General features: G+C 42.2%; 2 protein-coding genes across 2 annotated transcripts; one reads left to right on the forward strand and one right to left on the reverse strand.

Moving 5' to 3' along the window:
* Window positions 1–374: 374 nt before the first annotated feature.
* LOC102711851 (nuclear pore complex protein NUP98A) lies at window positions 375–6,594 on the forward strand. Its single transcript, XM_040529337.1, has 11 exons — window positions 375–611; window positions 1,012–1,422; window positions 2,355–2,822; window positions 3,064–3,279; window positions 3,555–4,087; window positions 4,247–4,316; window positions 4,415–4,475; window positions 4,777–4,915; window positions 5,077–5,193; window positions 5,300–5,477; window positions 5,722–6,594. The coding sequence occupies exons 1-11, from the start codon at window positions 593–595 to the stop codon at window positions 6,351–6,353; spliced, it is 2,844 nt and encodes a 947-aa protein (XP_040385271.1). The 5' UTR covers window positions 375–592; the 3' UTR covers window positions 6,354–6,594.
* A 751-nt stretch (window positions 6,595–7,345) lies between these two features.
* On the reverse strand, window positions 7,346–9,071 carry LOC102712131 (citrate-binding protein-like). The gene is made up of 2 exons (XM_040529368.1): window positions 8,788–9,071; window positions 7,346–8,179 (listed from the first exon to the last, which is right to left on the reverse strand). Exons 1-2 carry the CDS (start codon window positions 9,069–9,071, stop codon window positions 7,486–7,488), a joined length of 978 nt encoding a protein of 325 aa, XP_040385302.1. The 3' UTR covers window positions 7,346–7,485.
* Window positions 9,072–11,988: the final 2,917 nt, after the last annotated feature.

Raw genomic sequence — 11,988 nt, forward strand, 5'->3', positions numbered from 1 at the left:
CACCTCCTAATTTGAGAACTCACTTTATATCTTTTCGGTGTATTCCCTTTAAAAAAATTAGACCATATTGCCTATCTGATGTTCACTACACCTCCTGTATGTACAAGAAAAGTTTGGTAAAAAAATTTATAATGACATATCTTAACTAGTTCTAAAATTATAATGACATCCTTATAATTTTTCAAATAGTACTGACATATTTTAAAATTAGTAAATTTATAATTGTATGATATGATATAATTAACCCTATTTTTATTCTCGGTAGAAGTATAAACCGAAAAGCACAAGCAGAATAATAACATATCTACCCCGGCTGCCCTTGCGTTCTCACCACCTCATTTCCTCTCGCTCCGCCCCTCCGGTCCCCTCCCCTCCCCAACCTCTCCCCGCGCCGCCGCCGCCGCAGCTCGCACGCCCTCCCTCCCCCGCACGCCGCTCTTCCTCGTAGATCCTAGTTGGCCCGCAGAAGACACTACCCGCCGGCGATCCCACTTCTCCCTCCCACGCCAGAGGAGAGGCGAGGGGGAGGAGGACGAGGGGGACCCGAGTGGCCGCCGCCGCTTCCACCGACCTCGTCCCTGAGCAAGCAGCCATGTTTGGATCGAGCAGCCGTAAGAACCCCCCCTCCCCCCCCCCTCCCCCCCCAATCCTGCGCGCTTCTCTATCCCCTCTCGCGCATCCGCCATTCCTTTCGGCCGTGCTGCCCTAGCTAGGGTTTCTGGCTCCTCGTTGCTCCGCCTCGTATTAGTATTGAATTTATTATTTCCAGTAAAACTGCTCCGTAGATCTGCAATGCGATGCGATGCTCCGCGCTGCGTGCCGTATCACGGTGTTCATATCACGGGGGGTGTCTTCCACTGTCGATAGCATTGTGGATCATGTTTTCTGCGAATTAATTGCCTGCGATGCATTGCTTGTTAACTGTTTTCATTCCTGCAACGCAACGAGTGTATATTAGCATCTGTTATGTTGATATGATGCGATATGATCTGAGATGTCTGTTCCTCGCAGCATTTGGGCAGTCGTCCACTAGCCCTTTTGGCCAGACGTCAAGCAACCCATTCGGAGCACAGACAGGATTTGGCCAGGCCAGCACTTCCGCCTCCAATCCTTTTGCGCCAAAACCGTTTGGTAGCCCCACCTCAGCGTTCGGCGCGCAGACAGGAAGCTCACCTTTTGGCGCGACGTCCACTGGGGCCTTTGGCCAGCCATCCGCTCCAGCGTTTGGCGCCACGTCCACTGGGGCCTTTGGACAGCCGTCCACTCCGGCGTTTGGCGCGGCGTCCACTCCGGCGTTTGGCCAGCCATCCACTCCGGCGTTTGGCACTCCGTCATCCTCTCCATTTGGAAGCTCTACGCCAGCTTTTGGTGCATCACCAGCACCTGCGTTTGGCGCCACATCATCCACCTTTGGCAGCAGCGGTTTGTATTTTCTGGCATTCCTTTTATTTCTACAATATCATTTTCTTCAATTTAGAAAGCAGCGGTTTGTATTTTCGGATATTTACTAGATGCTCATATTTTCTCAACATTTCATTTCTACAATAGTAAAAGTGTCTATAAAGCTGTCCTAGCTCTCAAATAGGCCATTTCCTTTTCTGGTATGCACAGTTATTCAATCTTGTTTCTATAAATTGATGCTCCCACTATAGTTTGTGCAGAAAAAAATGCAATGCTTGAAATAATGTTCTTATTTGATTTTATTCTTTGACTGGCAATGCTGGTTGCCTAAGTTTGCTGAAAACATGAAAACTCTAGAACAGAGTTAGTATAGACTGTCTGTCTAGTGCCACTTCCTAGATTGTGCTATCCAGGACAACAGTTTGGAGCTGAATTTGCTATCTATATTGACTATTTTAAGAATATTTTTCTTGGGTGTTTGAAGTTTGTGAAAGGTGACGTGACAGTATTTCTTTGCAGTCTACGAAACAAAACAAGCAAGCAAAAGGTGATATAATCTTGAGAGTATTTCATCTGCCTTAAGTTTTCACTGTACTGTGTACCTACACTTCCTTTCGTGAAAGTATGAAATTTCAGTAACTTGTATGTGAATATGTGTGCCTGCCTCATTGTTTTTAAGAACAGTAAACGTTCTTGATGAGAGTAGAAAGGCTGACATGTGGATCTTGTAGTTCTCTCACAGTAGTAAATTCTACTGAGCATTTTGAGTAACCATGGTTATACCAGAAACATGAATCATGATGTGTTACAATTTCTACTTTTGTTATACAGATGCTCAGTTGAATTTTCCTGATAGTGGGCTATTGACAGCCCATGATGTTGTTGTTTTAATTGCTCTTCAGATCTTGTATTCTGTAGGACATGATATGACATAACAACCTGCAAATTTTCAGGATCATTGTTTGGACAAAAGCCAAGCTTTGGTGGTTTTGGTTCCTCTCCTAGCCAGTCCAGTGCTTTTGGGGGCACATTCCAGCAAACACAACCAGCATTCGGTAGCAGTGCTTTTGGTGCATCAAGCACGCCGGCCTTTGGCACCACAACCACACCATCCTTTGGTGCCACAACTACACCTTCCTTCGGCTCAACCACCCCAGCATTTGGTTCAACATCAACATCTTTGTTCGGTGCTACCAGTGCCCCAGCATTTGGTTCTACAGGCTTTGGATCTTCAGGTACCCCAGCCTTTGGTGCAAGTAGCACTCCAGGATTTGGAGCTTCGAGCTCAGCTTCGTTTGGCACATCAACTAGTGCTTTTAGCTTTGGCTCTTCACCATCTTTTGGTCAAACAACATCTACATTTGGTAGCACTCCTTTTGGAACATCTACGTCTCCTTTTGGTGCACAGACTTCTCCATTTGGTAAGTTCTCATTTTGTTTCTCTCACAATTATGTTTAACACAAATTGGCTTGCTTAGCTGTGACAGACACCATGTTACTGTCTTACCCTGACATGCTATAACTGTTTGACCCTGTGTCTTGCATCTGTGAACCTTTTCTTTCCCTTATTTTGTGCTGATAATTCAGTCTTTGTTGTTTTTTATCATGGTGATACCGCATTTCATCCATTCCATCTTGAATGTTTTCTTGTTGGGGTTTCAGGTTCACAGACAACAGCACCGGCATTTGGCCAAACATCATTTGGGAACCAAGCTGGAGGAACTAGAATTCAACCTTATAGTCAAACTCCTGATGCGGACAGTGCTACAAGTGGTGCTCAGCCCACTGCAAAGTTGGATTCAATATCAGCCATGGAGGCATACAAAACAAAGAGTCATGAAGAGTTGAGGTGGGAAGATTACCAGCGTGGAGACAAAGGTGAGTCTCTTTTTGGGGAGTGAGTTGTTTGCTTCATTTGCTATCTCTTGAACCATCATAGTTAATTGCATTTGCATGTTTAAAAGAAACGAAGTAACTATTATGTACTAGTTTCTGCTAGTTCCAACTGATTTTTTGTTGATTAGAATAACAAAATCGACTGATAAAACTAGCTCTTTTATGCTCCTGTAGTTCATTCTGCATTATTATATGTTTGGTTCCATATGCCTTTTTCCGTATCACTGTTGAGCAACTCTTGATTTTTGAACCTTCAGGTGGACCTAATCCTTCAGGAACTCCAGCAGTGACCCCTAGCTTCCCATCCGCACTGAACAATCAATTTCCCCAAAACACGGCAAGTGCATTCCCATCGACGTCTGTTAACAACCCATTTGCTGCCAAGCCTTCAACTGGTTTCGGTTCTACTTCAACATCATTGTTCAATTCACCATTCAATAATACATCAGCAGCAAGCTCCAGTCCGTTTGCATCAACTACAAGTAGCCCATTATTTACTCAAACAAGTAGTTCTCTGTTTGCAAGTTCCACTCCTGGTTTTGCTTCTTCTTCTCCATTCGGCACATCGTTAACAAACCCCAGTTCATTCAGTACTGGCTTGTCCTTGGTTAACACTCAATCAGCTGGGCTGTTTAGTTCATCCCCAGCATTTGGGCAACAACCGTTTAGCCAGGCACCATCAGGGTTTGGATCTAGTACGCCAGCTTTCTCTACTGGGAGCCTATTCAGCACACCTACCCCTGGGATGACTGGTGGACTGTTTGGCAGCGCACCTTCACCTTTTTCATCTGTAAGCATCTATATTCTAGCTATTTTATTATTTAGGCTAGGTTGATTTCCCTTCTAACACTGATACATCTATGTTCTATCTTATTCTCTTTTCATTTGCTCCTTATCTTTCCTTCTTAAAAGTATCAGTGTTAACACATTGACTTTGCTCCTGATTCAGACCGCGTTTCAACAATCTGCACCCGCTCAAACTCCAAGCATGTTCTCTTTCCAACCTCAAGCTCAGACAGGTTAGTGTTTTATCTCCTAACCAATCTCAGATTCTTTTACTTGATAAGCAAAATTGGATTAACTTACTTTTGTTTGTGTGCATGCATGGTTACTGTAGCTGCAACCGGTGGATTTCCTGGCATTTCCAACACTATGAATCAGACACCTTTTGGACAGCCGTATGATCTCTTTCATTTACTTCTTGAATGCAAATAATTCTTTTTTCCTTTTTTATTTCTTTCTTTTAGATAGGTGAAACCACTGGTTTACTTTAATATGCATTATGTTGAAATTAAACCACAGTGTGATTGTTCAAACTGATATAACGCCGAGATTAATAGAACAGGGTTTTGACAAGTATCACAATTTAGTTGTCCTCACAAATGAGTTTTGGGAAAGCCTATAATTTGGGACACATTATTATGACAGGCTAATGCATCATCCTTTAATTTATAACTTCCTGTTTCATATTAAATGCAGAACTCCTAGCCAATCCAATATGGTCATGCAGCCAGCTCTTGTTACAAATCCCTTTGGTACTCTGCCAGCCATGCCTCAGATGTCCATTGGGAATGGTGGATCAGCCCCTTCTGTTCAATATGGAATCTCAAGTTTGCCGGTTAGTATTCTTACAATCTTAATTGTTCTAGTAGAGTACATGGGCACCTACGCAGTAGTAGTTGGGTTGTTCACAAGTTCCTCTGCTGAACATTTCCATGCTATGAGTAGGAAAGACAAGAAAATTCCATGTGTTTGATAGAGACATTTGCTGCTTTCCAGGTTGCTGAAAAGCCTCTTGCGAGCAGGACATCATTATCCATGGTGGTTCCTAGGCATTTGTCGCAGAGAAGGATAAAAGTGCTTCCAAGAAAATATAATCCGATATCTGATGGCAAGGTATACTTGCAAGTTTGTGTCACAATATGTTTTACGCTTTTCTTTGTTGAAGTTTTCTCATTAAGAAAGCATTAAACATGATGATAATCTTTTTTTATCCCTTTAGGTCCCTTTCTTTGCTGATGACGATGAATCTCCTGCAACACCAAAAGCGGATGCCTTTTTCATTCCTAGAGAGAACCCAAGAAATCTCATAATCCGTCCAATTGATCAGTGGCCTTCACGTGGCACTGTTGACAGGCAGCCCATTCCTAAGAGTTCAGTTGATATCAATAAACATAAAGGTAATTCTTCTTTGTTCAGTACTGAAATCCTACATCACTGACATGCAATTTCATGTTAAATTTTTACCCCTTTGTGTCTCTCGTCCATGACATACGATGCAATGACAGCTTGCACGGTGTCGTAAATCATCATTTAGAATTGTTTGTTTCCTTCATTTTGCCTCTACTATCGCTGCATATTTAACTGTTTTGCTGTGAACCTAAATGTGCAATTATGAATTGCTAATTTAAGGATGTTTTGCAGGCGCTCAGGCTGAGGAGTTCAACAAGAATGTCCTTTCGCCAACCAGGTCTACTTTGATTGAAAATGGCATCCACCCTGATGACCGTGCATCAAATGGGCCTGAGATTGTGATAAGGCAAGGAAATGGTACTTCTGTTGAGAGGCTTGTGCCTAAGCTGGTGCATGCCGACTATTACACAGAGCCTAGTTTGGAGGAGCTTGCTGCCAAAGAACGTGCTGAACCAGGCTACTGCAGTCATGTTAGGGACTTCGCTGTGGGACGTCATGGTTATGGTAGCATCCAGTTTATTGGAGAAACTGATGTGAGGGGCCTTGATCTGGAGTCGATTGTGGAATTCAATAACCGTGAAGTGATAGTGTACAAGGATGACAGCCAGAAGCCTCCGGTTGGTGAGGGCCTGAATAAACCCGCTGTAGTGACTCTTATGAATATCCAATGCATGAACAAGAAGACAGGTGATCTGTACACAGAGGGTCCAAGGGTAGACAAGTACAAGGAGATGCTGGTGAAGAAAGCCGAGGAGCAGGGTGCTGAATTCATCTCTTTCGATGCCGCCAAGGGCGAGTGGAAATTCAGGGTTAAGCACTTCAGCTCCTATGGTTTTGTTGAAGCTGAAATTGGCACTTGCTAGTGTTCTTTTTTCTTTATTCGTTTTCCTATTCCTTGCTGTTGTAACTGTTGTGAAGGAGGATGCTCAATGGTGATGTAGTATTAAATAGCGCCTCCTTATGACGTGTTTGTGCTCTTTTTGAGTATGTAGCTGCTTTCGTCCTGCCATGAGTTTTGGTGTCTGTACTCTGTACATCAATACAGTTTGAACTGTACAGTTCATGGTGTCTGCAATGAAAATTATGCCATGCTAGCTGAGGTAATGTGAAGCAGATCCATTCTTGCGTTTTTTTTTATGCCAGATTGCCAGTGCAGCTCAAAGCGACGTTGCCGTGCAAATGCAACCTTTCGGCAATGGTGATTTCCTCCGGCTTAACAACGAAGGTCTGTTCAGGTTCCAAACTCAAGGCCCTCTTCGTTTTGGAGGAATTTTACAGGGATTTTAGAGGAATTGAAACTGTTTTCTCTGAAATTCCTGTAAAATTCATGTGATCCGAAGAAACCCCAACCTGAGAAAGAAGCATGAGGGTTGCGCTCTTAATCCAACGTCTTGCGGCATGAGCTGATGACTAGCTGTTTCAAAAATGGTTATATTTCTAGTTTGGAGAGATTCTTACCGGAATATAGTTTTTTCCGGGACTGGTCGGATTGCATGAAGTTATTACTTGTGTCAGGAACATGGATTGAGACGGTTTTGAAAATATTTGCACCGTCACCTTCGCTTACGCTCATGGTTATATTCTAAGTCTTAAATTATGAGTTGATTTTAGAGTTTTTATTATTGTTTGTTTTTCAATCCACTAAAAACACATTTAGCAAATTACGCATTTTCTATTAAAAAGCCAAAAGATACCTTCTCATACTGGATCAAGATTATCTGTGGTTAATGCCACCATGCCTTTGTCACAAACATGTGGGCACATGGTTCGTTGAGCCCACATGTCAGTTACAAAAGCACTATGCTTTTGACTGTAGAGAATCTCGATCCCTTCGTACTCCTGCATGTGAGACAACTCAATAATAATAAAACTTCATTTATCTATCTTGATTTACACACGTACTAGCATCGACATAAACCATAACATAACAGTGACACCTAGTTTACTAATAGTTCTTGGTGTAAACCGTGACAATCGGGACTCCATGCAGTCCGATCAGTCGCAGTGCTGCATGTACACCCCAAACTCGAAGTAGTACGACCTGCTCACGATCACGTCGGCGGAGAACTTGCGCTCGACGTTGACGAACATGGCCACCATCGACACCTCCGCGTCGTGCACCACGTTCAGCCGGAACCACCGGTCGTAGATGTCGCCGGTGATGGCTGGGCCATCGTAGAATCGGAGCACACCGCCGTAGACGTGTAACATCAGGATCGTAGCATGCTCGGCGCCCTTCTCGTTGTGGATCTGCATCACTGACACCCCCGATGTTCCGGATGGCACGTACCCGTACCCCTCGAATTGCCACACTCCTGACGAGTAGTCGTGGCCCTGCGATGATGAACATGTGTTCTTAGGGCATACATAATGCTCCAATGTGGAACGTGGCTCTAGCCTACCACGTCGGAGCATGCTTGCCATGCAGCTGTGGACCGTGTCTCCACTAAGCTCCAAGGATCTTGCAAAGGGCATCGGTTCCCTAGCCCAAAAAGTAGCAAAAAGCAACAGAGAGGAAGGAGAGAGAAGCGAAAAAATAGCAGAGGGAGGAGAGAGGGGCCAGATCTGCCCAACTCCGGCCGGATCTGCTGAACTCTGGACGCCCGGATGTGGCCGCCGCCGACCCTCGCGGTCGGCGCCGAGCTCTCCCGTGCCCCGCTCCCCACCTAGATTTGCCGCTGAAGACCGTCTCCGACGCGCCACTGCCGGGGCCGAGCTTTCCTGTCCCGAACGGGGCCGCCTCCGACCTCCATGGCTGGCGCCGAGCTCTTCCGCACCTTCTCCCCACCCTAGATCCGCCGCTGAAGAACGCTTCCGACGCGCCACCGCCACCAACCTCCGCCGTTGGAGCCAAGCTCTCTCGCCGCACTGGAGAGGGAGAGTGGTCGCCGAAGATGAGAGCAAAGAGAGAACGAGAGAGAGACAAGAGAGGGAGAGGGAGAGGGAGAGGGAGAGGGAGAAGAGAGAGAGCCAGGAGAGGGAGAGAGTGGGAAAGGAGAACAAGTAAATTTTTTTTTCATGGGACACATATAAAACACCGTGTACTATAAAGATAGTATCCTATGTGGCGCATATCTATTTTTCTCTATATGCATTCGATCAATCGATCAAGAACCCTGCATTGTACATGTCCTTAGTGATTAAAAAATTAATATTGAAAAATAAACTATATTATTTTTTAAAAAAATTTCTTTAAATATCGTTCAACACAAAAATTAGTTTGTTTTTTGAGGGGAACACAAAAATTAGTTAAATGTGACAGGTAAACAAAAGCAAAATTTTAAAAAGAGTATTTACCCGAGCCTGACTTCGGTGCGAGGGTTAGTGTGGGTGGCAGTGTTGAAGAGCTTGTCGGAGTCGTACACCCAGAACGTCCGTACGCCGTCCCGGTACCGGAACCACCGGCTCTCCGCCACGTCGTACGGCCTCTGCACCTGGAAGTCGCCGTCGGCGAGGCCCACCTTCACGAACCCAGCGGTAGGATCCCCCCCCCCCTCGGCCGCCGCCGGTTGAGGCTTGCATGGCCCGGCGACGACAGAGACGCCGCCGCCACGATGAACGCAGCAGCAAGGACAGGCCATGAGACAGAAGCCATGAATGCCATCAGAGAAATTTGTTTTTTGAAGAGGATTCTTCGACACAATTTAGATTATGAGCACTGCAGACCCGTTTATATAGTTGTTAGCACGATTGATGAACACAGTAATCAACTAGTGTTTTCGAAGTAGATTGTGTTCAATGTCTGACACGAGCGTAGATAAGTGCAGTGAGGAACTGAAGAACCAGAACGAAAACAATTAGCAAAATCAGCTCGCACGCCACGAACAGGAGTTTGAATATAGGGACGGCCGACGACAGCGTACGGCCGACGACTGCTTCCCGTGATCAGTTTGCAATTTTTTTTCAAAAGATCACATCGGATATCGGATATACGGACACACATTTTAAGCATTAAACATAGTATAATTATAAAATAAATTATAGATTCCGTCAAGAAACTGCGAGACGAATCTTTTGAGCCTAATTAATCCGTCATTAGCATATATTGGTTACTGTTAAGCACTTATAGCAAATCACGTACTAATTAGGTTTGAAAGATTCGTCTCACGATTTCCCCCATAACTATGTAATTAGTTTTAATATTCATGTATATTAAAAATTCGATAGGATATTTTTGGAAAAAAATTTTAGAACTAAACATGGCCTTAGCCAGTCGATTATTCATTTTCTTGTCTGATTTACCGAGTAAAAATGCTGCCCCTCCCATAAAAATATTTGTTATATAGCATAATATTTGATCAAACTTTTACAATTTCGATCATGGATTATATTTTTAAATGATTAACTTAAATATGACAAATGATATATATAGATTCTTCTCAAAAAATATTATCACGATATCACAAAATTATTGAGTTTTATGAATTATTTTTAATACAAAATTGCTCATCTGAGTTTTAGAAATTTAACCAAATCTTTTGCTAAATGATAAATATTTTCGATAAGAGGGAATAATAAATTTTACGATTTCACTGTGGTCAGATTATATAGTAGATTTTTTAATAAAAAAGACAAAAACTCACACCAACCGTTGTACTTAGTAATTAGTATCAGCCATGTTTTCTCTACTCGAGTCGTCAAAAAGTGCAGTGCCGATCTTGCCTTTTTGTGTTTCAGTACTATCCATTTGTTCTGCACTTCTGCTTTAGCGAGGGAGTGTTTATATTGAGAAAAATTTTAAGAGAATGTGCCACGTTAAATGTTTGATCGGATGTCGAAAAGGGTTTTCGGACACGAATGAAAAAACGAATTTCACGACTAGCCTGGAAACCGCTAGACGAATCTTTTGAGCCTAATTAATCCGTCATTAGCACATGGTGGTTACTGTAGCACTTATGGCTAATCATGGACTAATTAGGCTCAAAAGATTCGTCTCAAGATTTCTTCTGTAATTGTGCAATTAGTTTTTTAGTTCATCTATATTTAATGCTTTATTTAGATGTCCAAAAATTCGATGTGATATTTTTGGAAAAAAAAATTGGGAACTAAACAAGGCCTAAATTATTTGTGTTTGCAAAGCTGAGCTGGCTTCGGGCAAGTACAAGTGTTATGAGAAGAAAAAAAAACTATAGACAGACAAGAAAAGAATGAAAATGAAAAAACTATAGGCAGACAATAAATATTTGAAGCATTGAAAATGGTAAAAAAACATAGACAAATAAGAAAAAAAATGAAACAATGACAAAAGAAAGGCAGGCCAGAAATATTTGAAACATTGAAAATATTTGAAACAAAAGAACAGCACATGGTACTATCCACTGAGCTACAGGCGCTGTTGTTAGAGATAACTCGTAAGGTGGTGTTTTACGAGGGATTTATTTTTTTCCCGTGTTCCATACAATGTTTGGACGCTTATTATAAATAGTAAATGTAGACTATTAATAAAACCCATCCATAATCTTAGACTAATTCACGAGACAAATCTATTTAAGCCTAATTAATCCATGATTAGCCTATGTGATGCTACAGTAAACATGCTCTAATTATGAATTAATTAGGCTTAAAAATTCGTCTCGCGGATTATCACTTATTTATGAAATTAGTTTTTTTATTAGTCTATGTTTAATACTTTAAATTAGTGTCCAAACATTCGATGTGACATAGGGCTAAAAAATTTAGCCCCATCTAAACTAGCCCTAAGAGTCTCTAAATCTCCCGAAGGAACTAAATTTATGCATATTGCGTCATTGACCAACCACAACAAGGTAATTAACAGTACCATGTGCTGTTCGTCAGGTCATTCAGTTACAGAATCTAGGGTGATTAACGGTATACTTGTAAATAAAAAATAATTCATGAGTAAAATTTTTATATAAGTGTTTTTAGCAATCTAAATGTCAATGCTTAAAGACTCCAAAATTAACTATGAATTTAAGGTTAAAAAATCGAAATTTGATTATAAGAAATCAGATTTGACTTTCTTCCTTAGCTTAAATCGTGGCTGTCCAAGGTATACCATTGTTTCTCTGTCAATGGTTATTCTATGAGAGTAGTAGCTTGTTGCCCAAATATATTGCTCCCTTTATTTTATGTGAGAAGCCGTAGGATTATAAATTTATTTATATATCCATATATATATTTTATACGTGTATAAGTAAATTAGCTTATTAGCGTCCATATAAATCTCGAAAGTTGAAAGAAAAAACCTTATAAAGTGGAACAAGGTAGTACTACATTAACTCGTCAACATCTATAACCTCTTGCCTTGCCTACGACACCGCATCAGTTCCAGAGTTAGTTTCAGAGGATATGTTGATACCGGCAACAGTGGTTTTACGTGACGGATCTAGCCAACAAGATTAGGGAGGTTTAAACAAATTAGATAAAATTTCATCCCTCATTTCTACTAATCTTTGACATAAAATTTTAGGGAGGTATTCGTGTAGGCTCCAATAAATTTAAGGCCCCGCTACCCTATTGGATCCGCCATCGTACTGG

This window comes from Oryza brachyantha, chromosome 12 (assembly GCF_000231095.2).
Source record: "Oryza brachyantha chromosome 12, ObraRS2, whole genome shotgun sequence".
NCBI lineage: Eukaryota > Viridiplantae > Streptophyta > Magnoliopsida > Poales > Poaceae > Oryza > Oryza brachyantha.